Genomic DNA, 27,728 nt, shown 5'->3' with positions numbered 1-27,728 from the left:
GTGTATGCGCACGTGTGCCCAAGAGCATGGGAGGTAGGTCCTTATTTGGGGGAACAGTATTTCCTTATTCCAAAACACAAACCAGCCTCTCTTCTCCAAGAATGTTTCTAAGTTGAGACCAGAGCCTGGAGTGCCTACACACTGGGCTAATTGAGACACATTCCCTCAGCTTCAGCACCAACCCTGCCATCTTTACAAGCCCTTTGGGCCATTAGCTAAACCACTTTGGTCACTGTGTAACTTGCACTTATAGTTCATTGTAAAAGGGTTGGTGTATATTTACTTTAAAATAGATTCCATAGATTGACTGTCATTTTTTGAAGAAGACTGTTATGGTCATAGTTTGAAAATACATAACTGAAGGCAGATTACAGTTAGTGTGCTTGGGCATGATTGTGAAATTAAGTATGTTTTTCTATGAATCATTATTAGCAAATGGCATTGCTTCATCAAATTACCTTCATATGAAATGTCACAAATTTGTTTTTTTAAATATGTTTTTGTTTTGATATTTGAATGCCCAGCTTTGAAATAACTGTTTTATTTAAAACTTGTTGACACCCCTGGACACCCCTGACATTGGGAGTGGAAACAATAAGAAAACAGAATATAATATTAAATGAAGGGGTGAAGGGATTTCCCAAAACAACTGACACAGAAGGAATAGGTGTAAGTAGGAAAAACAGGTTTAGCAGGTTTAAGGTAATAGGTGGAGACATTGTCTAAAAATCTTTCTCCAGAATCTTTATTTAAAAAAACTCCCATGTATTTTGGTATATCAAATATTTAAGACATTTTAACTGAGCACCTCATTGCACGCAAACACAAACACACACACACACACACACAATGTTCAATGTTCACTGTATGTTTTGTGAATTATTCTGCCTTAACAGTGTACAATGAATGAAATAAACAAGCAGGCTTAGTAAGTTTGTTTGCTGAAAATGGAAAACTATATACCATGTCAAAATGTATATATTATTGATTTCATCTAGAAATATTCTAACTGAACAAATCATTATTTGATGCCTGATTAGTTAGTACGTTTTGTATTTACAAAAAAACAAACAAAAACAAACAAAAAAATAAAAGACAGCACCTTCTGGGCACATTATATTTGTCTACCATTTTCAAATTGTCCATATAAATTATCTTGTGCCCGTGCCCCATTCTGGGGCTATCACCAAGAAGTAGCTATATGAAAATGTATCATTTAGGTTTAGCTGCAGCACAGATCAAACGTAGCCTGCAGAATCTCTTGAGATAGAAAGCTGTCATATAATTGTCTGTGTGTCCTCTTCTTGGTACCTGGTTCCTTACCTCTGGGTATTGCTGCCTGTACGTTAGTTAGAGCTGAGTTCAGTTTGTGAACAGTAACATCTATTGAGATGAATGCCAGGCCTTTGCATTGACCCATGGGCCTCCCCAGGCTGTGGCCACTGCAAGAGGGCTCTAAATGAACTATTTATGCACCAGCACACTCCTCCAAATTTCATTTAGCATGATGGATGGCTGTCCCAAACCAGTTTTCACATCTCATTCTGAGGGGCAGTGTGGATCATCATGAACACACATGGCCTGTGCAGCGACTCCAGCTTGCCCAATATGAAAGAGACCCTTGCTCTTATCTTCTCCTGGGTTATCTGTGAGCAGTACTGAACCAAAGGCCGTTTTCTTTCACCTGTCTCCCTCAGATCCTGAATACACATTATTTTGTCCCCATAGGCACTGACAGAAAAGGAAGCTTGACTCCTACAGCTTTACTTCAAGTTGTGCAATAAAATTAGTCACTCACACCAAAAAAAAAAGGAAAAAAAAGAAAGAATTAATCTATTGTTTTAACTGGACTGCCAGGAAACCAATCAGGTTTTATTCCTCTGGTATATGAAACAAGAAAACACACGCCTCTGCCTCTTTTTGGGTTAAGATTCTCATGGGATCATATGTGCACACCAGCTGGAGGACTTAACACCACTCCCACAGCCCCAAGTTTTAGTTAGTTAAGAAGTCCTGGTCTACATGGCTGGCGTCTACATTCATTCTGTGTACCATCTTGCTGACAGCTTTTTGGATCACGTGTACTGAGTTTGAGTGGTGCCTTACTTCTCATGTTAATATGCGATTTCACACATGAGCTACAGTCACTGCTCTGGGCCCAATGGTGAGTATTGTTTCTGTTTGTTGCTTGATAAGGGCGCTGACAAGGGTGCACAGAGAGCCCACAAAGAAACCAGTTCTCCTGAGCCCAGGTGTCAATGCCAACCTTGGGACAGGAATGGAGTGTAGAGATGGGGACAGGTCTCTGGAGGCCCCTATATCTATAATGGACCCAGTTGTCCTGGTTTGACCCACTGAGGTCACATGCTGTGCAGCACCTCTGGTTGTACAAAATAGGAAACACATGTGGGTATTGGACCGGTGAAGGTCTGGAAACAGTGAATCTTTTGTGCATCCAGTCAGGAGAGGGGCAGGGTGGTAGCCTGGCAGGTGAAGCATGCCAGGGAATGGCCTCCATAGAAGGACAGCACTATGTCCATCTTCCAGCGATCTTCATGTGCACATTATGGGTTTTATCTCCATAATAAATAGAGCCTGTTTGATCTGAGCACATCAGTCAGAAGGTGTATTCTATGTACTCAAGTTATACTGCATTTGTATGTGGACAGGACCAAAAAATTATAATAATAAAAAAAGAAATGCTGTTTATGTAACTTGATAACCAGAAGATATTCAGTCAATGAGATCACACTGATCACACAAGTCAGTGACTCTTTAAATGAATTTATTGCTCAATCAATCTAAACAATCTAGACAGCAGCCAGACAGAGGTTTTTTCTTATTCAAAAACTTTACATCCACCCCAGTCATTGATTTTATTTTATTTTTACATTTCTATTAATTAGCCAAGGGCTATTCTAAAACAATCCATAAATATTTTTTAGGAAATAGATGGGATTGTTCAGAACATGTAAGCAGTGCACAATTAATAATATTTTAGCTCTGCCAACTACATCAGCCTAACTAGATGTATGAGTTCAGTACAGAATCTATAAGGCCCTCTGGTGGAATCATGTGCAACCTGTGGTGCTACTGATTTTCAATTCCTTTTCCAGCCAACAGGTTTTCCCCTTTCTGTGCCTGATCCCAAATCAAAAATGTTATTTTGCATTCAAGGTTTCGGTACTGCTTCTGTTTAAAAACCAAAGGGAACTTGTCATGCGAAATGTGTGCATGTTTGTATTTGTTGGTATGTCAGCAAGTCTGTGCTTTGCACCCTCATTTCTCTCAAAGGACAGCCTTGTTAGAGCAGGCTGTTGACCTTGCTGTTTATAAAATACCCTTTTCATCGGTAGCATAGAGGCTCACTGTGACCCCTCCTACCCATCCGCTTATGCCCCCTCCTCCTACTAAATCCACACCAACTCCCTGCTTGGGCGGCAAACAGGCTTGGTGCCAGGGGAGGGCTGGCTAGGGACTGACACCAAGCTAAGCTAGGGCCCATAGGGGGTCTCTGTGAGAAAGAGGCCACGGTCTGACGTCAGCCCCAGGGCCCAAGTTGGAGAGCGGCCCACAGTTGGTCCTGTGTCCTGAACAAGGCCTGTCTGTAACTCCCACAGCACTTAAGCAGTCTTACACTGCCAGACATTGTAAGAGAAGGAAAATCAAGGAAACCTGAGTTAAGTTACATTCATGTGCAGATAATGCTGTTTTTCTCTCCTGCCTGAGCACCCGAAGGGCACTAGCAAAGATCTTGAATTACGACAGCGTTCTAATGTCTTGCATCTGTGCTACTTTTGCAATGTCACTTTTTATTGCAACAAAGCCCAGCCTAACCTCATTGGGTCTTGCCCTTGATCCCACCTCCTCTGTAACCCATTGCTGTGTTTGTTTTCAATCTTAAAGTTCGTTTTCAGGGATTACGTAAAACGATGTTACCACAACAGAAGTGACAATGACCAGCAACAATATGAAATAAAAGGTTCGCTTGGATATGTTTTTATTATTATTCACAGAAAAGTCAACACTGAATAACTTTTTTTTTGAATCTTTAAAAATGCACACATAACTAGTAGGAATAACATAGTTTATTTGTCATATAAACGAAACATTTATTTTGAGGGAAGTAATTTAACGTTAGTTCAGACAAGAAAGTCCAGCTTTGATTTCATAACGATACTTAGTGCTATAAGGAAATGTAATCTGAAGTGCAGTAATTTATATTTGTGGCTATATTTTATTTGCGACGGATAATCGGATAGTAATCACTGTTTTCGTGTAGTTAGCAACACAAAAGTGTAACGTTTTCCCAGTTCCGTCAGCGGCTGCACTTCGGTAGCCGGCGGATAGAGGTCTCGCTCGGTCCTTGTTCAGGGAAGAAAATCAAAGAAACAACACACGAATTTTTAAACATCGTGTTGGAATTGGTTATTTTTCACTAGACCCCACCTCCTAGGTCAATTTGTAGCTCCTATTGGCTAAAACCACATTCTGTCTTTGACGATCAAAACCATCAAAAAAGGTAGGTTGCACTCGCAATCTGTCAAGGGAGAAGGAAGCGAACAACCGAAAACGAAGTCGTTCAATTTGTGAGTAAAGGCTCATTTGACCTGCAAGCTGTAAGCATGCATTTATTTTTATCAACTAGTTATCTAACTCAGCTACTGTTGGCTATTTGATTGATGCGATGCAATTAAAAATATCTAATGTCATGAATGCAGCGTCTTGTTTACACAGCATAAGCATAGACAAGTTAGCTATTTGGCTAACTAGCTAGCTAACGTCAGCAGGCAAGCTATAGCTACCTATTAGCAAGCAGGGCAATTATTTTCGCTCTAGTTAGCGGTATCAGCTAGCTAATTGGTTCAGTTAGCTAACATGATTCCATGACGGCGAAGGTAATAACTACTGAATAATATTTGTTTTACTGTATGGCTTGCAGTGTTAGCTAGCTAGTTTGGTAAGTTACATATTGCTCGGGCTTGGCAGTGGGGATGGATCAACAAGTGACCCCCCCACAGATTGCCAGCTAAAACTTTTATTATTTATGCTATGATAAGTATTTTTACAGTCTTTGGTGGCAAATGGGGTTAGTTTGGTCGTTAGCTAGCTAAATAGCTATCGTGATATATCAACCAAGTCAACGTAAGCCAGCCAGCGCTAATTACCAGTAAATTTTTCCACGATATATAATTTAACACCGGAACATTAACTAACGCTAGCCTTGCTAGCGAACTGAGCTAACGTCAGCGTTGCTTGTCAATGTCAGGTAACGCTAATAGGAAAATAAAATGCTGACTGTAGCCTGAGTATTGCTTGCTTGCCCGCCCCCGCTCTGTTGTGGTTAGTTGGATATTTTAAACCTACCGTTAGGAATTGCGTGCTAACAAGCTAGTTAGATTACTTAGTCTTGACATTGAGCTTCCGCTGATTTAGTTGAAGGTCCATTTCTCTAGATAACGTTACCTTGCTGAACTGGTGAGTTGACAGATCACAAAATACTGTGTGTTTTGAATGACAATTGAAATTGTGATGATATTCATGTTGAATGGGGACAGAGTGTATCTTTCTAACGCATACATTGGATTTGAATATGCGGTTAATAATTGAGCAGATAATAACCTGACGTTCAGGTTCTCATATGATTTTGTCTGGGCTCGTTAACTGTGACTACTAGACTTTCTGGAAGTCCACATAAGCTTGCAATTATGAATTCTGTGGAATAACCTCTCATTAACATTGCGTTGCCTGATTAGACAGGTGTACCAAGAAAGTAAGCTTCAGGCGCTTAATGCCTGGTGTAATCTTGTCAAGCATAGAAAGGATCCTTGGGTTAAATAAGATGCACACAAACACATAATAGGATTAACTCTGTATAAAGAACCTGCCTTGCTTTAATTTAGTGAAATTTTGAACCATGTTTGTTTTCCATGATTACTGATTTTCACTGGTGGCTTGTCAGCCAGGCAGGTCCAAGAACATATGTGAAACACACCCATAAAACCTTGCAACTCACACAGCCAGCTGTCATAGATCAGGTTTCTAATTAAGATAAATTTTCACTTGGACTTGCTGATGTCCTGTCAACTGATTTCTCAATGTTAAATGGACAGATCAAACCTAGGCATGAAGCCATTTGCAAAGAAGAATATTTAGCCTATCAAGTTAGGATTGTGTTAGACAGGCAGTGAAAGGTTTTTCTATTTTTTTTTGGGAGGGTGGGGTGGGGTGGGGGTTGAGGGGTAATAGACACATAAAATTTTAAGTTTTCTTTTTGCAATCAATACAATGTTTTTCCAAATCTCCTTCACACACACAGTATTTTGGAGTTGGCCAATCTTTTGTGCTACAGCAATGGCAGGACAATCTGTGTTGCACTGCAAATTAAATGAGCAATATCTCCATGTTGTATAGTTTCTAAATCTATCAAACAGAGACTGATAACTTTCTTTTAGTTTACTTAGTTAGATAACAAGCTAATTATTACTGAGCATGCTTGTTTTAAATGCAGTGCATTTTGTGTTTGGCTTAAGAGATTGTAGTGGTTATCTGACAGAATGCAAAAGCAGTGATTATATAGCAGTTACTGTATACTGCTACCAAATATAACCTGTGCTTTGTTTGGTAATTGTGGCCATCCCCATTAAATAGGTGCGCACATGCTGTTGAGGAAATGCTTGAGAAAGGATCCAGTTTCAGGGTTAGAAAGGCTTTTTGTAAAGTGTGGTTCTTCTGCAGATTATTGTTATTATAATATATTTTTCACAGGGAAAATAAAAATAACAACAGCAGCAGCAGGTTGTACCTCAACTAGCAAATTTGTGTTCTTTGCATTGAGACAGACATGGTAGAAAAAGCAAATCAACCCAAAAACATTGCATAAACAAAAGAGTAAACGCCCTTATATAAAACTGGCCACTGGTCCTCTCTCTCCCTCCCCCATTCCCTCTCTCTCTGCCCACTCTGTGCATGCATTATGCAGTTTTATGTTTATGAGGGAATAGGCATATATAACTGGAGGATCAAACAGCCCCAGTTATTAGCCTAGATAGGATTAGTGGTTTCAACACTGATTAGATTTTATCCAAGATCTGCACTCGGTTGCAAAAGCATAATTGTTCCAGTTTATCAGGGATTGACAAGTGTCAGTTTAAAGTCAAAATTCAAAGTGTACTGAAGTGCACTATTGCAGGCCCAAAATGGAGGACCCACGTCACCCTTGTGCAGGGTTGTATAACTCCATCAGACTTCATTATGGCCTCAAAGTGCAGTGTGTGATAAGAGCCAGTGACTTTTACATTTAGCCTGTTGTTCCGCTCTCATCTCCAGCCAGCCCATCTGAATTACAACAGTTGCCATCAGTTGTTTTCAGCGTCGTTTGTTTGTGTGGCCTTTTAGTGGCTGATTACCCTGACCTCATTCCTTCTGTGTGCCTCACTCTCATCGCCCTGGGGGTGGTTATATTAAGGAAATCCCGCCCCTTAAAGCAGGAAGGCAGTGACAGGGACTGCAGTGGTTCATGGCTGTTTACAGAGATGGAGCACTACTGGACAAGCCTGTGTGAATCACGTAGACTCTAGGACTATAGTATTCTAATAGGAGGTGTTTTGTGAGGGGTTTAGGCTGTGTACATTGCCATACCACTGCTCTGTGCATTTCCCAGAGCTTGCTTTGTACTGTACACAGAGATAAATCTGTTTTAACTGTACCATACCCAGAAATGTGATATCTTAACTGAGAGGTAATAGATGATATCTTCACAAGGGAATTGGGGAACCCTCCCCTTTAGTGAGGCCTTTGGTCTGCTCTGTCTGTTATCAGGGCGCCGCAGTGAAGAAGCCGTTTTAGTACAGTCAGAGTTCAGTCACTTCGATAAGCTCAATTTCGCTTGCTTGTGTACAATGCCTGTTGAGAATTAGCCTACTCTTTTCCAGCACCCCTGTTGCTAGAGTACATCTTCTTCGTAGAATCCAATCTTTATTTTGAGAAATGTTGTGGTTTAAAAAAAAATGAACTTACTCCCCTTTTCTGTCGTTTTTGAAATAAAATTTGTACTGCTGTGTTTCCTTGTGTTATTTCTGTGCCACCCACACGTGAGAACTTGTCTTATGAATTGGACTGCAAGCCAGTGACTATTCGTACACTACAAGCCAAGCCACCCCTCTGACCATAGAGAGGCAAAGACTGTAGCGTCTGACTGATGCTGAGAATTAGACAGATGATAGCATAGCTCAGAAACAACCATGTAGCCTGTGGGGCTAAACCTGCACAGTAGTTGAGGGCTAATTGAGCCATCCAGAAGCCCCTGTGGACTCTATTTATACTGCCAAGTGCTTTGCGATCTGGGACTTTGTCTCTTGCCGGAATTGTTTCCATGAGCTTAATTCAGTGTTGACAAAATATCCAAAAGATGTACTTAGTGTACCTACATAATAGGTTTAATATATTGCAGTCGTTGTGTTCATGTTTTTATTTAACACATTGTCTATGGTCTGAAGAGGCAGAGCAGGGATTTGGCGTAAGGAGTTAGCACTTTCCCACGGGAATGCGGCCCATCTGGATATCCAGCCCGTCTTTGCTGGGTCATTATCCTTTGACAAAAGCTAACGCTAATTGTGTGGGAAAAATTGGAGGTGGCAGGCAGTGTAATGAGTCCCTTCAGCAGCTGGGAAGCCTTTGGTTAAGATATTGCGTGTCTGTTTTGGTGTTCTCGCTCAGCTTGCCGACGGTGTCCGCTCCAGACGTGCGTGGTCTGCAGTTGTGAAACTGCAGTGCTGAGTAAGCAGGCGTGCTTCATGAGAGTCAGGGCGGTGTTAGAACTGTACAGGGCGTGCTGAACCAGGCTCTTCCCAGGGGGCTTAAGAAAAGTACAAAGTTTCAAAGTTTGTGAAGACTTGCTTATCTTACCTGGGTGTTGACCATGCGATTAGATTTGTAATTCCTTAGCTTTTGTGTTATGTCGCCTTTGCCAAACTTCCTTGAAAGCGGGTGTTTTTCTTTCGTGTAAGTCCTTATGACTGCATTTTGTGTCTGGTGGTGTACGTTGTGTATCCCAGAGCTGTGTTCCCTCTCATGTTGTGTGAATGTGTTTTGTGTTTCCCTCGCAGGTTGTGGCCTTCGTACTGACTTGCAGAATGAGGTCCCATGTCATTAGATTGACATCCATCAACTCCTAGGACCACTGGTGATATGACGCAGTATTATTGAATGAGGGCGGAGACTTCACCTTTGACACCTTGGAGTCTTCCTGTCACGCAGTGTAACTGCACCTCCACTACGGCTTCCTCACCCCCTCTCTTTGTCCGCCTCTTCCCCACACCCCCGTCTTTGCTTCCCCCCATCGCTGCGTCTTAATCTAGAGCGTGCCCGGGGCGCGGCGAACGCTGGTGCCCCCCCCCCCGCGTCGCCCTCCCCCCCGTCGGCGGCCCCGCTGTGTGTTGGCGTGCGATGGCGCGGCGGGACGCTGAGGGTTGCCGCGGCGGACTGTGATGTCAGAGCCCAGCAGCCCCGGTGAGAGCCAGCGTGGCGCTCCCAGATTCTTCGTGGGCTGCGAGGACGATGAGAGCGAGAGCCTGGACGACTGCAGCATGAGGACAGACATGGAGCTTTACGAGGACGACGAGGAGGCCGACTCGGTCAGGGCGGGGTCACTCGGGGAGGGGGCGGGGGCGGGGCCAGGGCTACTAAATCATGGTTAAGACAGACTGTGTCATATTCGCACATTGGTGCATTTCACATGGCCTGTGACATTTAGTTGTTTACTACTGCGTCAGGTATGATTAAGGAAAAAAGAGATGAAAGACTGACTGTGTGCCCCATGGTGGCTGGTGTTAGTTTATTTTCAGTCGGCCTATTTTACTGCTAGATTGGCACCAGATATGGCACAGTCTATTTGTTTTATCCCAATTTTATGACCCTGGACAGGTCTGCTGGGTGGGGGGGGCGGGGTGATGGAGCTAAGCACAAGATCTACAACCTTCTGCAGACTCGGCACAAGCATGTTTTTTTCTTGATTGGTTACATGTTAGTATATGTATAAATGATGACTGCTCCTGTAAACACCATTAAAGGATAAGTGGATGAGGAAGGGTTTTCATATGTCCTCTCCTATTATGTAATTATACTTGGTAGGATGGGCTGAAATGATTATACTTATGACAGTAGCTGCTGTAGTTTTACATGATATAGTCAGCTGTGCTGTAGATGAAGCTGACTTCAGAGAGAAGACGGTGGCCATTTCAGAATATGACTGTTGCGTAGAGGGAGTTTTGAGAAGAGCCGAGTGGTTGGGATGAGGAGGTCTAACTCGGCCCCCCCTTGCCTGCAGCCCCCAGAGCGGCAGATCGTGGTGGGGATCTGCTCCATGATGAAGAAGTCCAAGTCCAAGCCCATGACGCAGATCCTGGAGCGGCTCTGCAAGTTTGAGTACATCACCGTCGTCATCTTCCCCGAGGACGTCATACTCAACGAGCCTGTGGACAACTGGCCCCTCTGTGACTGCCTCATCTCCTTCCACTCCAAAGGTGATTGGGTCCGGCTGGTCACATGACCGCTTTAGCCCTCAGTTCTGCCGTCGCTCAGCACAACATGAGTCCGTTCTATCACTACTTTAACCACCACATGAGTCACTTCTTTAACAACTTTACAGTCTCTTTTCGACACGTTTCTTGCCTTGAATCCAGGCAGTAAACACGCTGTAGTCGTGTGCTTTGCTCTCTGTTCCATTTCCCTCTTTTATTGCTCCGGCAAATTTAAACAAATTCATTTGCTCATATTTGACAAAGTGTCATTTCCTTTTTGAGCTATTCTGGTTGTTATTTAGCGTTTTCAGACATCAGACTCCGTAGATACTTACAGTATTGTTTGCGTTTGTGTGTATGTGTTCAGGATTTCCTTTGGACAAGGCAGTGAGTTATGCCAAACTCAGAAACCCACTTCTCATCAATGACCTGAACATGCAGTACTTCATACAGGACAGGTATGGCACCGTGCTCACGCATTCCCACGTGGTCACATGGCGAACACATGACCGAACAACGGCCTGGCAGTGTGTAGGAGTGTATCTCAAGCTCATCTACTGGACGATGTGTAACCGTGGGAGGGATTATGTTAATGAAGGAGCATCTAAATCAAGCCTAGTTAATAGCGTACACATTGGCACTGTCACAGAGCATGGCTTGAAATGCACATTTTTAAATATTTATTTATGAGAAAACCGCACGCTACATTAAGAGTGTGCACCTCAGTTGACTGCTGGCTGAGATCGTTATAGTGGCAATTTGCTGAAAATGGAAATGATTTCGCCACGGTTCGTCTCCCGCATTCCGGAAGCTCGGTGCGTAACCTCAGTTTGATTGCTTTCCAGGAGGGAGGTGTATCGCATCTTGCAGGAAGAAGGGATCGATTTGCCGCGGTACGCCATATTAAACCGGGACCCAGACAAACCAGACGGTGAGTGTCAGCCTCGGTGGGCCCCGAGTCCTTTCCCAGCATTCCATCCGGCACACCTGCAGCCAGCTGGAAAATCAACCGCCCCTCGCTTCCATTAACATTGTTTTTCAGGGGTAAAGAAATTGGAAAATAATTTACCAACTTTAATTGTACTGGCAAGGTTGAGCTAACAATCTAATGCTTTATTTAATTGTGTTCCGTAGTAGGTACTGGTGGTTCTGTGGTTTTGTGAATACTTGGTTCTGTGGCTTCTCAGAAAGTCTGTACTGAATATGTGACGTGTCCTGGCACCTTGGAGCTCTCTGTGCCTGCGACAGCTGCTCTGCTTTAAGTCACGGAAGAATGTGCGCTCAGTGTTTTTCCTTTTTCTCAAACCTCGAGCGGGCATTTCAGAACTCCGTGGTTAATATTCCGAGCTGTTTGCATATCTTGAGAAGCAGAAGTGAATACTGATAAGAGTCTGACAGGCAAAGTGCGGGCAGTTGATCTAATCAGCATTTCTGAGCTATGAAACAAACATGGCTTCTCCTCTGTTTGAACTTATGACATCACAGCACAATAAAAGCTTTGTGGTGCATTTCAGGTGGCATTGAGGGCCCTGATTAGCCATATGGTTTCAAATGTAAACCTGTGCCGGGGTCACAATGCTCTGTGTTTCAGATGGTTACTCACAATTGTCCTTTCCCAGAAAGTGTTACTATTATTTAAATGATAGGTCATCACATGTCCGTCATCTGTAAACAGCTGTGTCTGCAGAAGTGGATGAAAAAGGTGGTGATTAGGCATATATTCCTACGCACTTAGCATGTGTTTTCATTCTACCGGTTTTCAGATGACGAGCATTTGTGAAGTTGAGCTGAAATTATATTTACAGCATTCTAAGGAGGTAAAAATGTGAGGAGCCATGCAAGGACAATGTTCGAATTGAACTTTCCTTCTAATTGGCCAACTGCCCATTGGCTCTTCTTTCACTGTGGCTTCAGGGAATTGAATCTGATTGTCTCTGATTGGTTGGTGCCTGTGCCCATCCCTCAGAATGCAACCTGGTGGAAGGCGAGGACCACGTGGAGGTGAATGGGGAGGTCTTCCAGAAGCCCTTTGTGGAAAAGCCGGTCTGCGCCGAAGACCACAACGTCTACATATACTACCCTACCTCGGCTGGCGGGGGCAGCCAACGCCTCTTCCGAAAGGTCCCTCCTCACATTTCAGCTCCCCGCCGCTTTCCCCAAACAGACCGGCCTGATTTAAAGGGCCCCTCCTTCTGATGACGCAAGCGGCGAAACGCTCCTGGTGTCTGGTGTGGAAATAGAACAGGCCGTGTGCGAGTCTGTAACAGCACTCCATGTCATTAAGCTATAAAGCATGCTGTGGCATTCAATTTCACGACCCGTTGAGTTGCAGAACAGATCACCTTATCTTTGGCTGTCACTTCCAGTCTTCCTCTTCGGTCGGTTTTATTCCCTGCTATAGTTGGTCTGTATGTTTTGAGAGTAAGCTGTCACTCAAAATGGAGTGGGTGGGGGTTATGACTAATGGAACGTGGTGCAGTTACCTTTACAATGCAGTACTGGATGTTTGTCAAGCACTCATTAAGCCCCTATGTTGTCCATCAGTAGCACATAAAGCTGTAGCTCACTGAACAGTGATACTGGGTTGCTGCATTGTATAATGCGATTACGCGGTGTCTGAAACATGAAAGGAGTCTCTTTGTAACAGGAACAGTATAAACGTCCTGGTGAGATTTAACAGACTTCCTGAAGGCTTTCCTGTATTATCTGCTCTCAGACAGACTTGGGACAGCTTTTATTTTTAGGTGTGTTCTTATGCTACGATTCTTAAAAGGCTGACTGAGCTGTTGATGTATTTTTGGAAAATAGTTTTGTGTCCACTTTATCAGTTTCAGATCTAAATTTGTATTTTGATTGGTCCTGCATGAAAAACAGACCAAATGACAGCTAGGATTGTTCTTTTATTATCAGTAGTTGACAGTTATTTATCATGGATTTTCTGCCTGAAAAAGTAAACATTTTTGAAAAATGAGAGAACAAATTTGATTGGGCATACCAAATCAGTGGCACTAAAAAGGCCAGTCTTTCTCAGTCTCATACATTTCTGTCTTTTTCTCCTGCAGATCGGGAGCCGCAGCAGTGTGTACTCCCCAGAGAGCAATGTGCGGAAGACGGGCTCCTACATCTATGAGGAGTTCATGCCCACAGATGGCACTGACGTGAAGGTATGGCAGTGCCCCACCTGCCCCTCTGCCCTTCTACCACTTTACCCCCTGCCCTCCTTTTCCTCTGCCCTTCTACCCCCTGCCCCACACATAGGATGGGGCTGCTGCGTCTGTACCCGCCCCTCACTGCATACCTGTGTGCTTTTGCGCAGGTGTACACGGTGGGGCCTGACTACGCCCACGCAGAGGCCCGCAAGTCCCCCGCCCTGGACGGGAAGGTGGAGCGAGACAGCGAGGGCAAAGAGATCCGCTACCCCGTGATGCTCACCGCCATGGAGAAGCTCGTGGCTCGCAAGGTGTGCCTGGCGTTCAAGGTGGGTCTTCCTGCTCTCGTCCCCTGACCGCGCGGAAGCGAAAGAGCCGTTCTGCACCCAGTGTACAGTGACTGCGCTCGTAACCGTGTAAACCTTTGCAGCAAACGGTGTGCGGCTTTGACCTCCTCCGAGCAAATGGACACTCCTTCGTCTGCGACGTCAATGGCTTCAGCTTTGTGAAGAACTCCATGAAGTACTACGATGACTGTGCCAAAATCCTGGGGTTGGTGAAATGTGTATTATTTAGCTGTTTAACTCCAGCCAATAAGTAAATCATAGCTTGTTAGCCATTTTGGTGAGTCGGTGTAAATTTGGTCATTCTCTCTCAGGAATATAGTGATGCGGGAGCTGGCTCCCCAGTTCCACATCCCGTGGTCCATCCCCACTGAAGCAGAGGATATTCCTATTGTCCCAACCACATCTGGAACTATGTGAGTGTACAGCCCCCTAAAGCTTATCTGACTATCTAGAACAAACACTTTGTTAGCTAGTATATTGGAAACTCCATTTGTTTATGAAGACTTTTGAAATGCAAGGGTGTGAAAATACATTTTACCAACTTGTTGACAAATACTTAAATATTGTGCTATTTCAATTTACCATTTACAGCCATATCTTCTTTCTGTTGTCATCACTGGCTTGAAAGTTCCTGCTGACTTGTGATCATGGTTGTGTGGCTAGCGCTGTACTTAATTAGCATTAGACCAGTGGTTTTTGGTGGGAGGGGCTCCGTATATCAAGCCCCACCTACAGTCGCCAGGGCCTGCATTTGGCTCTACATTCTGTGACAATCTGTGAAAGATGTCTTTGCCCTCCCCACCACAGGATGGAGCTGCGCTGCGTCATCGCTATAATCCGACACGGGGATCGAACCCCCAAACAGAAAATGAAGATGGAAGTGAGGAACCCAATGTGAGTTTGTGCACAAGCAATCTGTATGCAGACCTGTAATGTCCACCAGTTCTAGATCTGAATAAATTCATGTTGTTTCTGTAATCGCAGGTTCTTTGAGCTCTTTGAGAAATATGGAGGCTACAAGACAGGGAAGCTGAAGCTGAAGAAGCCGAAGCAGTTACAGGTAAATCAGGTGCTTCCTAGTTAAGTATTACTAATGTTTTTATGAGAGAACCAGCCAAAGCTTTAGGTTACACATCAGTCTGTACATGAACAGTTCCTCCCTCAATGGTATAGTTTAATTGGTCTGTTTTGTACATGTAACTTAGCATTTTCTTTTTATGATTTAAAAAATCCCCCCTTTTCCCTAATTTGGGATGACCAACTGAGTACAGTATCAGTGCTCATTACCGGAAGCACACAGTGTCAAGTCCATCTTATCAGACCGCTGCTTGGACCTGGACAGGCTTGAGTTGGTTGAAGTCTCTTCATGTGCAGCTTAGCAGTCAGAGCAGGGGGGGGGGGTCCCTAGAGATTGATGAGACCCAGATCCATGCTGACTGAACCCTCTCTAACCCGGTGCTACTGCCAATTATGTCGCCTTGTGGGGACACTGGCCACCGACACGGCCGGGATTTGATCCCAGACAGCAGGGCCGGTCGTTTTCAAAATCTGTATTGACACAGTCCAGAAAATAATTAAAATCGAATCAATTAATCTCAAAATTTTACATAATATTTTAACAGTAATAATTTAAATTATTTTAAGTTGACAATCTGTATTCGTATGGATGTACTGTACTAATTAAGACTAATTAAGATCACTGCATCCTGTAAAAAAATAAAAAAATAAAAAACTGAATAATGTTATGAGGTTACTGATTCTGATTATTAATAGGTTATCACTTATTTTTCTTATGAGTTTATTGTTAAATGTACAGTGTGAATGTTTGATGTACGCCAGTGAAAGGACCCGCTTGTTGACTCTCTGTCTCTCTTTGTGTCTCAGGAGGTGCTGGACATTGCCCGGCAGCTGTTGGCAGATCTGGGACAGCACAATGACTGCGAGATCGAAGAGAAGAAGTCCAAACTGGAGCAGCTGAAAACTGTTCTAGAGATGTGAGTGAGCCCTGAAAACTGGGCCAAAGACAGCATTTGTGTCGGCAAAGGACGGTAACTGGTGCAGAACACGCTTGTAGGAGTAACTGCATTGTGAATCATTAGACATAGAATGTTCATTCTTTTAACATGAAAACTAGTCAGACTTTCTACAAAAAAATATTGGTGTTCTTGAAAGTATTTACTTGAACAGTTAAGGGAATATAAGGGAAAGTACTCCAATAGACCTTTTCTTTTGTTTGTTTTTGTATCTTGGAAAATCTATCAATTAAAAAAAAAAACTTTTTGATGGAATAATATAATTTACTATCCAGTGCAGTACTGTTGCTGTGCTTATATTGCCAACAAAGTATTGGCAGTTGGCAACAAAGTATGCCTGGTATTAACTGGCTGGTATCTGTCAAGCAGATTCATGCGTGGACATGTCCTAGCAAAAATGTCCTGTTAGTAATGCTGTATCTCATAAGGTATTAATTCCTTCATTTCTATGTTCAAGCCTGATTTGATTGGGAATCTCACTGGCGTTCAGTGCTGTTCAAAGGCAGAGCTTACAGTGACACCCATTCTGCTTTATTCACACCAAGCTTCTCTACTGATAAGATTATTTTAAACTAATTTAAAACTAATTTGAGTTTTTTCTCTTTCTTAAGTGTTTGTAAAATTGCTTTAACATTCTCTGTCTCGCTCCCTGGCATCTCCATGTGTACTGTAAAGGTCAAGAGCTTTATTTATGGAAAGGTAGAAGGTTTCTCTACTTCATAATTTACATTGTCACTTATATTAATTTCCAAAAGTGTTTCCACAAGCACGTTCGCTTGCGGCAGAACCACAGAGCTCTGCTTATGGCTGACTCTCTGCAGGTAGCACAGCGTGCTCACTGTGTAGTAGCCTCCGCGGCTGGGAATAAAAAGGGCCCTTCTTAGGATGTGTTTGCGATGGAACCCGCTGGTTTGGGCCAGGCTCAACCTGCTAGCGAATGCAGCCCTGCGGTTTGTCTGTCTGCCTGTTCGGGGAAATATCTTAATAACGTCCACCCTCCCCCCTCCCCCAAATTCAAATGTGCCACTGTCTGAATATTTTTACATTGCCCTGGAACTAAAATAAGCAATTAATTCTCAGAGCAAATTTTTTTTTTGGCGTTTCTGAACCCAGTTTGTTAGTGTGCCACAGTAATGAGCTCGACACACTGTCAAAGTGAAGTACTGCTGTCGGCTCGCAGTGATCTAAGGAGAAGATGATTCACAGTGGGGTACGATGGTGTCACCTTTCACAACTGCCTTCAGAGTCTATTATATTTAACGCACAGACCATGACTTTTAAAGGTCATCGTGACATGCATCTGAGACAAGCAAGTGACTCAATACGTGCTAGCAGTTGAAACATTCTTGTCTGAAATTTTATATCTTACTGGAGAACTTCTATTAAAGTGCCTGCTCTTCTGTTCTTGTTTTGCAGGTATGGCCATTTCTCTGGAATTAACAGGAAGGTGCAGATCACATACTTGCCTCATGGCCAACCCAAAACATCTAGTGAGGAGGAAGGTATGCAAGCAAGCATACAGGACATTTTTTTCATGTATGCCAGTTGCGGTAGCAGCTGGATATAAATTTTCAGATACAATTAATCACTGAATTAAATTTTGTTGATGACAAGATGGCCTGGGGATTAAAGGTGTAACTCTGTTACAAGTTATTTTTAAAAGGCAAAAAGTAAAATTTGACCTTTTGTTTATAGTTGATGGGTATTTCCTATGAATAAAGTATCCATTACAGCAGCTGTTATTCTTTATAAAAGACAGCTAGTAATAGGCAAACTATGGATGGCTAGTTTCAGAGTCAGTGGTGACCATATGACAGAACTGCTGCAAAATGCCATCCGTATTTAGTGTTTTTCTTCAGTTCAGGCCAACCCCTGGTGCTCTAGGGATGATATGTCAACTCCTTTTAAGTCCTGCCCGCTCTTGACTTGGTACATGAACCATTTTAAGATATAATAATCTGCTGTAATAATAATCGTATTCCATTAAAAAATTGCCTTTCCTCTTTTAGAGTGAGGTTGCCTATGTTTTCTACAATGTAAACATTGTCAATTATTTCGTAGTCTAATAAGAATACATTTGGTTATCAGTCCATGCGAAGTTAAACATATAGTATGCTATTATCTAATTTACTTCAAACTTATATTGAACTAACGGAACACTGTTTATAAGGCACAATCCAGCGAAAACGTAACTTGCAGTTTTTCCTGAAGTATATTGAATTGTCTTGTTGAAGAAATCTTGAATAAACAGTGTTTCCACTAGGATATTTTATTTTCCTGAAGCGGTGTCTCAGAAGACAGGGGCCAAATTTTCACATCAATAACGGCAGCCTGGGCCGAGCTCAAGGGAGCAGGGTGCGAGGCAGGGGTTTGTTCTGCGTGGGAGTGCGTGCGTTTGAACTGTCAGGCCTCCTCCTCCCAGACTCCCGAAAGGATGGGCCGTCCCTGCTGCTGGTGCTGAAGTGGGGCGGGGAGCTGACCCCCGCGGGCAGGGTCCAGGCCGAGGAGCTGGGCCGGGCCTTCCGCTGCATGTACCCCGGAGGACAAGGTACGATACGCACCCGCGCACCGCCGTTTCCGGGGGGGGGGGAGGGGGGTCGCCCGCCCGAGGGGGGAACTGTTCTGTGTGGCTTTCCTCTCTGCACCTGTCATTCACTTCTTCCATGTTTAAAACCGTAGCGGCAGAGCTCGCAGCTGAGAGAGTGCTATTCATAGACCAGAGCCGTTAAAGAAGACTGTAGCCCACAGCTTATGAAGTCCTAAGTGTCCTGTGAGCTCTTCTAATCCTGTTCGTGTGCCACTTTAGATACGCAGTACCAGCAGAAAAAACAAAAGAGACAGATTTGTCCGGTGGGATGTGCTTATAAAAATTCACATTTTTACAGCCATTCGATTTTCTAGAATTACTTTTTCTAGAAGCTAATTGTACCGTGTGTTCTTGTGTTACTTTTAAACATCGATTCATTCTTGCTCCCTTGCTGCTATTGCTGCTTACTGTGTGAATTCAGAAGCTCTTCATTGTGATGCTCTTTCTCATTTCTCTGCATTGGAGTGACTGAATTCTACAGAGCTATTTTTGTTCAGATCCAAAGGACAAACAAGGCCTCGGTTTAAAGGGTACTTATCCTATCGCCTGTGTTTTTACCTGTGATCGGACTTTTTTAGCTGTAGACTGGCCTCTTGGAAGTCCACGCAACAAGTTCAGTGCTGCTATCACTCACATTCTAAATCAGTGTATTAAAATACAAATTCGCTGGAATATTTCATGCTTTTGTGGAATATTTTAGTGGTTTAAAAATATCAAGTAATTCCTCACGCATATGTGATTTTCATGCACACACGTTGATGCAACTCATTATCTAATTATGCTTTTCTTAAATGCTTGACATTAACATTACTTTTTGTTGAAACACCTGAACGGAGAAGTATATAGCCAGATCACATGTTCACTAATTCCTTGTGAAAGACGTTTCCAAGCCCATTTCTTAAAATAGCCTCTGTGAATCCTATTGAGTCTGTATTATCGCTCAGATATATCACAATTTACGAGAGACTCTAGAACATTCTTGCAGAATCGCTTTGCCTTATTAAATGCGGGTGACTTGGACGGTGAAATGCAAGTCTTCTGTTAATTCTCCTCTTCTCTCCCTGCCTTTTATGACTCATTAAGATGGTAGCTGCAGGGCCCTGGGCTGCCAGTCCCCTAATGGCTGTGGTAAGAAGGGCTTTGGACCACCTCTCGCTATCTGTATTAACATGGGCCTGATGCCTTGCTGCCCCAATCTCCACGCTAAAGCCATGCTGCACCTAACATATCCATCACGCTAACGACCCCGGGTGACCTGAACAAGACCATCTCAGCCGCACAAGTTACAGAGAAGCATTACCAGTTATCTGGGAGAGCGTCAACCAGAACCACCAAATTAAGAACAAAGACAACTTAAAGTGGCGATGCTTGTATTTGTCTACAGACATTAGGTTCTTGGCTGGAGCCAGTCCATTATATTTACTTTGTGTCCGGAATTCAGACATCTGGTTGACTTCATAATCCTGGACAAAGTCCAGAGGGCTTTGCAAGAAGCAGCAAGACCAGAGTCCGTAATCTCTAGCGAGAATGTGCTTTCAGCATGCCTTTTGGTTTTTTTAATAGGTCAGGAATTAAGAAGTTGGGGTGATGGAATGTTAGGTTCAACAATGGCGAGGGCAGGGACCAAATTCTCAAATTTGCGTAATTGGAGCTCGATTTCTTTTTGCCAAAGTCTTTGAACAAACCATGGGGTCCTGTGAAGAGAAACATTCCGTACCAAGATGAACGATCCATTCTTCTTTCTGAGTCAGCAGTATGCTAGTGGAGGAGATTTAAGTGCCATAATGTAAGACATCCCTGAAAAAATATTGATGGAAAGGGATAAGAATTTGCAACCTGTGATATTTGTAGTGTATTTAACGGATAATAACTAAATAACTGTAATATTCCACTTACATTTGTTATTTTCAGTTGTGCTGAGATTACTGTTCACTCATAACTAAAGAACTGTTTGCATTAGTAACAAAAACGTTGTCTGCGTCTGGAAGTATTCTGACTTATTGTGTGGCCTAGAAGGCTGTAGCCTTGAACAGTATTCACGAACACTGCCAGTGGGGAGAAATATTTGTGTAGTGTATGTGATATATTGACTTCATCTCAGCTGCCCCCCCCCCACCCCCCCCCCCTTGAGGTTTCCCAGGATAAATGATGTTGGTGGAAGGTTTCATTTTACTGCTTTTCCCAGCAGTTTTCAATGACATCTGAGGCTATACCTCCATGAGCTATGGCTACTGGCAGATCTACACTAAACACTGCCATAGCAGCAGTTTCTATTTTAAAAAGGCACAGCGAGATGGAATAATGTACACCTGGTCAGTTCAGTTAGCAGTTGCCACAGAGTGGTCCTTTTCTTTTCCCAATTATTGTAATGACAACCTCAAATTTGTCCTCAATGACCTGTCTTCGGGAGCCATTTTAAAATCCAGCAGGGAACATGTAATCCAATCATTTGATTGTGCATTTTGCTTGCCAGTATATCAACATTGTATTTCGGGGCAGTTTTCACCACGTGATTTCTTTTTTCAATCCATTCTATCTTACAGCCGAGTATTATATTTTAAGGCTGTTGATGTTTCATTTACAGGTGACTGAGGCAAGTTCCCTCGGGATCTTTCTCAGTGAAATATTAGCTAACGCGCCATTTCTCCCCTGGATTTACAGATCTCCTTCTAACGAGAGCCTGCGTGTCCATCGCGTGGCTCTCCGTGGGCGTGAGCAGTGCACGCTGGGTCTGACGCTCTGCTGCTTTCCTCACAGGCGACTACGCTGGGTTCCCTGGCTGCGGCCTGCTGCGTCTCCACAGCACCTACAGGCACGACCTCAAGATCTACGCCTCCGACGAAGGCCGAGTGCAGATGACCGCCGCGGCGTTCGCCAAGGTAACCGGCGTCCCGGCAGTACGCCCAACGGCTGTTTGTTTTGTGTGCCGCGCCGCCAGGGGAGTTAAAACCGCAGACCTGCTTCTCCAAAAGGCGTCGGCTGCGACTGTCATGCCATTTTGTTGTTTTTTTTTGTTGCTTACCCACAATGCAGTGTTATTGAAGGGAGAGGCAGCGAGCAAATCTGTGCTGTGTGTGTGTGTGTGTGTGTGTGTGTGTGTGTGTGGCAGGGGCTGCTGGCGCTGGAGGGCGAGCTGACGCCCATCCTGGTGCAGATGGTGAAGAGCGCCAACATGAACGGGCTGCTGGACAGCGACAGCGACTCGCTGACCGGCTGCCAGCACCGCGTCAAAGCCCGGCTCCACGAGATCATGCAGAAGGACGAGGACTTCACCGAGCAAGACTTCGACAAGGTGAACCAGGAAGTGCTCGTCACCTGGCCAGCTTAGCTCCCAGCCGCTATCAGTGGGGAGGTCCACCGTTTTTGAAAATCCTTTCAATTTAGATTAGTTTTTTTTGGAAATTCATGGAGAGGTGTTAAATATTCTAATGTCTGTGAGTCAAAATTGCTCAAGTTTAAGTATGACCTTACTTATTTTTAATGATAACATGATTTAATTTAATATACGCTCTAGCACTATCACTGCACTGAATTGCTAAAAGAGTTGCTTGTTTGTTGGGTTGTATCATATTTCCACCACAAAGAAGTTGCAGAAATTATTTATTTTATTTATTTAAATTGTATTTTAAAATATATTTCCCTCTGCAATCCTCCATTGGAAGTGGGCCAAATCTGTAAGGCATACCTTCTGTTACATGAAAGAAATCTTACTGTAAATTTAACCTTTAACAATCAATGAAAATGCAAATATAAATACAGCGTGTGGGAACAGGACTGCAAGGGACACCTGAATATACATGATTAGCGTGATCTTGTTAGTTAGTGCAGCTCCCTGATATTTTGTAGATGATGGTAATTACTCTGAAGTATCTAACCTTTGATCAAGCTTGAGCTGATCATTGGTTATAATGAGTCCACGGACTCTGCAAGCCCACTGCCTTTGCTCTGTAGCTGACGTAGATAATTAGGTCTTATGCTGTTTCTTTGCAGTGCACACAAATGACTAGCTCAGGTTTAATGGCGAAACACACCATTTCATGAATGACCAAGCCTGGTGTTTGGAATGTTAAATAGAATGTGTGTTGAGTGTGTTTTTGAATTTTGTGTGGGTCTATGTGCTCAGCTGGCTCCAACAGACAGTCCATCCGTGGTCAACTCTATGAAGATGGTGGTGAATCCAGTGAAGACGTGTGACCTGGTTTACGCCCTTATCCAGAGTCTTACCTCCCAGATCCGCAAGAGGCTTGAGGACCCCAAATCCGCAGGTCCGTCGTTCTCCACACCCTCTGTTATATATACAGCAGTCCCGTACCGTCTGTGGATTCCATGCTCCTACAGTTTTCACTTTATATTCCATTTTACCAACGGGGAAATTTCATTTTATGTTTCTTCTAGTCAGCCAGGGAAGTTCTTGAATATTAAATAAAGTATATCTGCAACTTACGAAACGTCCACAGCAACTACAAAGTAAACAAGCTTAGCCATATTGTAGTTGCTTTATCAAAGATAGCAGTTATGCTCGGGAGCTACTATGGTTTTGGTATCTATAGTAGTATTAGCCTAGCATTCTAGGCCACACATAACGGTGATGATTAATTACTGTATGTTCATAGATTTGTGACGATGCCATTTTGAACAGGTTCTATTTTAACCGGCTACACAAGCTAACTTCAGCAGCTGATGAATATTTTTTTGCTGGCTTATCTAATTAATGTTTAATATGGCTGGGTAGCTTTCAGTGACAACTGTACCTCCGTGAGATACGATTCACAATGAGTTTCTTACCTCTCTGAACGTTAGAGTGTTGAATTATTGATCAGAATCACAGCAAATAACCCGTCTCTTTCTTAGGTAATACATTTAAAATCACTCCACTCGTCAAAAGTAATTAAAACCAAGCTTTTGCGCTGCTGCCACTGAATACCTAATATCAATTTTTTTTCAAATGGTGACATTGTTTTTGTAGTCAGGAATCTTATGCTTGTGTGTGTGTATATGCATACTACTCTGGTACAAACTGCAGTGGTTGTGTTGCAAAGTGTCTCAGCCTACTGCAGCTGACAGCTGTTATGGGATTCTGAAGAGCGCCAGTTTGTCTTCTGTGTTGTTGAGAGTTAACCGTGGCTGTGGGACCTAACCCATTATTTCCCACAAGCCGTTAGTCTCGCCAAATGCAGTTTTGCCAGCCGTGGGTTTTCGGGAACCTAACCCCTGTAGTCGGCAAGGGACTGTTGCATATGTAGATACTCAGTGTTGCGCGTTTTTGTGAAATGGGAGGGATTTGGTCGGCTTTGTTTGGAGTGGAAAGATTTTGGAGGGATTTGGTTGTGACAAGCGAGTGGAGGCCTGGCATAAGTGGAGGCCTTTGCGCTCTGCAGACCTGCAGCTCTATCACAGCGAGACCCTGGAGCTCATGCTCCAGCGCTGGTCCAAACTGGAGCGGGACTTCCGCATGAAGAGCGGGCGCTACGACATCAGCAAGATCCCCGACATCTACGACTGCGTCAAGTACGACGTGCAGCACAACGCCTCCCTGGGCCTGGAGGACACGCTGGAGCTCTTTCGGCTGTCCCGGGCGCTGGCCGATATCGTCATACCGCAGGTGAGAGGAGGCTCAGCGTGCCAGTCAGTCTGGGGGCCATTTTGGCTCTTTCCTCTGCTTTTATGTCATCCTCCTTCCTATTGACCAATAGGCTCAATCATTTATATGGAATTAAGTGCTTTTATGCTAAATGTAGAATGTTGAATGTTGTCAGGTCTTGTTTTATGTTTATGATTACCGTAGGTCCCTGTGCAAAACAAATTCTCAGAGCAGTTTCTTTAATTAATGTACTTCCTGCTTCATTTCCTCTACAGGAGTACGGCATTAACAAGGTGGAGAAGCTGGACATCGCCTACGCTTACTGCCTCCCACTGGTGCGGAAAATCCAGATGGACCTACAGAGGACGCACGAGGACGAGTCGGTCAACAAACTGCACCCTCTGTGAGTCTGGAAGTCTAAAAGCTTTTGGTAGTGGTTATGGGATTGCTGGTACCCACTGAGTGAACGCGTCACGTGCGCCTTTGCTCTGCAGGTACTCCCGAGGAGTGATGTCACCAGGACGCCACGTGAGAACCAGGCTCTATTTCACCAGCGAAAGCCACGTCCACTCCCTGCTCAGCATCTTCCGCTACGGAGGCCTGCTCGATGTTAGTATGAAGCATGCTGGAAACAGGAAGCAGAAATAATGTAGACTGACTGTTTGGATGTTCTGTCCAAATGTTTGCTAAGATGTCTTCAGCTGCTTGATTGTGTGTGTGTGTGTGTGCATGTTTCTGTGCGTTTTGTGCGTGCATGCTTGTGTGTGTGTGCCTGTTTGTCTGTGTGTTGTGTCTGTGTGTTCGTGTGTGTGTCTGTGTGCGAGTGTGTTTGTGTGTGTGTGTGTGTGCGTGCGTGTGTGTCTGTGTGTGTATGTGTATACGTATGTGTGTGTGTGTGAGGCAGGAAGAGAAAGACCAGCAGTGGAGGCGTGCCATGGATTACCTGGGTGCCGTGACTGAGCTCAACTACATGACCCAGATTGTAATCATGCTGTATGAAGACAACAACAAGGTAAGCCCTGCCCCCGCCCCGCCCCCGGCCCTGCGTCCCCCCGCCCGGGCTCTGCTCCCTGCTGACCTCTCCATGCGCCTCCTCTTAGGATCCCACCTCAGAGGAGCGCTTCCACGTGGAGCTGCACTTCAGCCCCGGGGTGAAGGGCTGTGACGAAGAGGAGAACGCGCCCCTGGGCTTTGGCTTCCGCCCGGCCTCCGCTGAGGTACGGTGGGACTCCCCTTCAGGGTTCTCTCCTGTGGTCCTCGTCTGTTTTCCCTGATGCCGTGTGACTGTCGACTCGCGCAGAACGAGCAGAAGCAGACGGATCCGGGCAGCCTGGAGGACCTGTCCCGAGACGAACCGGATCGAGCCGCGCCGCTCTCTGAGCCAATCAGCATCCAGAGGAGGTCCCCGCTCATACGCAATCGCAAGACAGGCTCCATGGAGGTAGTGAGCTGCTGCACTTTGATTTCATGCACTTCTAGCAGTACGTGTGCCAGCTTGTAGTATCTGAAGTGATGGTTCACCTTCAGGGGTTTTTCCACCATATGCTTTCAATCAGCGCATACAGTTTTTGTTTGCAGTAGAGGATATTGTTGCTATTTACATACATTTATAGGCTAATTTATAGGCTTTATGCACAGTAAAGTCTTTATATTGTGGCCTTAATCCAGTGGAAAATAAGATGAAATGCCATTTTGGAAGAATAATTGGGCAATATACACATGTACAACCTCTGGAAACATAATTGGAGTTACTTGGAATGTATTTTCTTACTTTAGACTATAAACCCCAAATTCCCTTTTACCCACCAGTTTAAAGCTCTTAGGTCATAAGAAACATCTGTAAGTGTCTAAAATATGACACACACAAACACACCTGTAAAAAAAGACACACACTAAAGCCCCGAAAGTGAAGTTGCATTCATGTGTTGTCAGGCAGGTCTGCTAAAGCTATGCATGTTATACACGCGGGGCTCAGAACAATACTGCTTGAATAGCACCGGTTGTACACTGTGTCTTTGGCCCCCAGAGCATGCTCTTCTCCAAAGGTCTGCAGAGGTCCTCTGTAAACGTTAGCTGTAGAGTGGTAGCCAGACGGAAGTGTGCGGGAGCCTGAGTTTGTCCCCGTCTGCGCAGGTCCTCTCTGAAACGTCCTCCTCCAAGGCTGCGGGCTACCGGCTCTTCCCCTCCTGCTCTCGTCAGTCCCCGGAGATGAAGCAGAGTGGATTAGGTTGGTGTCGAGTTTCTCCTTTTTAGCAATGGTGACACCGCGGCATTTCTTCCCTCCTACTAAGCTCTGGTACACATGTACAATGACCTCTTTGGGTAATCTGCTGTAAATGAATGCACAGTGGGAATGTCACAGTTCAGCACACTGACACTCTACTCTTAAGTTCGGGGAGCTACTAGACTCTACTGTTTACATGGACCGCTTTACAGTGATATTCAAAATCTGGGGTTCAACAGTCTACTGGTTACTGATAGGTGTTTTGGTCAGCAACACTTGCGTAACTTACATACGTAATGGGTATTGTGAAGGGAATAGTATTAAACCTTTACATAAGATAGGGTAAGATTAGTTGCTGAATACTATTTCATTCAGTTGTGCCAAGGTACTAACAATGCATAATATCTTACTGGAAGAACAGTCTGACATGAAAATAGTTTTTGTCCACGAATAAGAATGGAAACCTATATTTGCTGAATATGTACACAATGAAACAACATTCAAACACTATTTCCATTCTTATTTTAAGTGCTGTAGAGGGAAGTGCATGCATAACTTAGTCTAAAAAGATTGGTGCTAGCAAGTACCAGATAAATTCTTGCCTGCAAGTACTTGAGCAAGCTAAAATAAATATTGTTGTCTATGGAGGTGCTTTGTAGTTTCCATTTAATGCAGTACTAATGTTTAATTTGCACTGGTTTCATTTTCTTTCCTGTTAATATAATTGTTAAACTTCATAGACCATCCAAGGGGGCTTTGACACCGGCCATAGCTTCTATCTGGGAGAAGCAGTTAAATGACCTTTTGTGAGTTGTGTGTCTTGATTTAAACGCCTCCTTTAACCCCATGGTATCTGAGACATGTGCATTTTTTGAATAACTGCATGTGGTGTAGTGGAGACTAATCCTCCCCCCCCAATCCCGTTCCATCCCGTGGTTCTCCTACACAGGGTCTCAGTGTGCAGGACTCTTCAGTACCACCGTCCTAGGGGGGTCCTCTAGCGCCCCCAACCTGCAGGACTACGCTCGTACACACCGCAAAAAATTCTCCTCTGGCAGTCTGTCCTATAAAGACGGTACGTCCCACCAATCTCTTGCCACTGTTGCCGCGGCAGTGCGGAAGATTAGGGAGTCTAGTGACACGCCCAGGCCTGCTCCTCACCAAGCTTTCAGCAGTCACAGAACAAGTTAGTCCCTTGCATTTTTTTATTTTTGTTTTTATTTTCAGCCACTCATTGCCATACCAGCTTCAGTCATCGTCACTGACATAGACTGCACGAAGCCTATT

General features: G+C 44.1%; 1 protein-coding gene across 12 annotated transcripts in view; it reads left to right on the top strand.

Annotated features, from left to right (window-relative positions):
• The first annotated feature begins 4,385 nt into the window (after positions 1 to 4,385).
• The window catches only part of LOC135255474 (inositol hexakisphosphate and diphosphoinositol-pentakisphosphate kinase 2-like), a 36,645-nt gene continuing 13,302 nt past the window's right edge, over positions 4,386 to 27,728 (top strand). Inside the window, exons 1-27 of one of the 12 annotated variants that reach the window (XM_064336691.1) lie at positions 4,386 to 4,589; positions 9,108 to 9,635; positions 10,328 to 10,523; positions 10,888 to 10,978; positions 11,366 to 11,451; positions 12,487 to 12,641; positions 13,583 to 13,684; positions 13,837 to 13,998; positions 14,100 to 14,221; positions 14,328 to 14,429; positions 14,824 to 14,910; positions 15,001 to 15,076; positions 15,901 to 16,010; positions 17,466 to 17,551; positions 18,472 to 18,597; positions 19,720 to 19,764; positions 21,394 to 21,515; positions 21,746 to 21,928; positions 22,760 to 22,901; positions 24,015 to 24,238; positions 24,493 to 24,620; positions 24,712 to 24,826; positions 25,122 to 25,229; positions 25,318 to 25,434; positions 25,518 to 25,658; positions 26,351 to 26,444; positions 27,391 to 27,516. In XM_064336691.1, coding sequence (XP_064192761.1) covers positions 9,489 to 9,635; positions 10,328 to 10,523; positions 10,888 to 10,978; positions 11,366 to 11,451; positions 12,487 to 12,641; positions 13,583 to 13,684; positions 13,837 to 13,998; positions 14,100 to 14,221; positions 14,328 to 14,429; positions 14,824 to 14,910; positions 15,001 to 15,076; positions 15,901 to 16,010; positions 17,466 to 17,551; positions 18,472 to 18,597; positions 19,720 to 19,764; positions 21,394 to 21,515; positions 21,746 to 21,928; positions 22,760 to 22,901; positions 24,015 to 24,238; positions 24,493 to 24,620; positions 24,712 to 24,826; positions 25,122 to 25,229; positions 25,318 to 25,434; positions 25,518 to 25,658; positions 26,351 to 26,444; positions 27,391 to 27,516 — 3,193 coding nt within the window. In that variant the 5' untranslated portion in view covers positions 4,386 to 4,589; positions 9,108 to 9,488. Of the gene's footprint in view, positions 4,620 to 5,253; positions 5,479 to 9,107; positions 9,636 to 10,327; positions 10,524 to 10,887; positions 10,979 to 11,365; positions 11,452 to 12,486; positions 12,642 to 13,582; positions 13,685 to 13,836; positions 13,999 to 14,099; positions 14,222 to 14,327; positions 14,430 to 14,823; positions 14,911 to 15,000; positions 15,077 to 15,900; positions 16,011 to 17,465; positions 17,552 to 18,471; positions 18,598 to 19,719; positions 19,765 to 21,393; positions 21,516 to 21,745; positions 21,929 to 22,759; positions 22,902 to 24,014; positions 24,239 to 24,492; positions 24,621 to 24,711; positions 24,827 to 25,121; positions 25,230 to 25,317; positions 25,435 to 25,517; positions 25,659 to 26,350; positions 26,445 to 27,390; positions 27,517 to 27,728 lie in introns of those variants that run through there. The other 11 variants (XM_064336692.1, XM_064336696.1, XM_064336697.1 and 8 more) reach the window with 11 other exon arrangements.

The sequence above is a fragment of the Anguilla rostrata genome, chromosome 5 (genome assembly GCF_018555375.3).
Source record: "Anguilla rostrata isolate EN2019 chromosome 5, ASM1855537v3, whole genome shotgun sequence".
Lineage (NCBI taxonomy): Eukaryota > Metazoa > Chordata > Actinopteri > Anguilliformes > Anguillidae > Anguilla > Anguilla rostrata.
The sequence above is the reverse complement of the archived record's forward strand: the minus strand, read 5'-3'. Positions and strand labels throughout refer to the sequence as shown.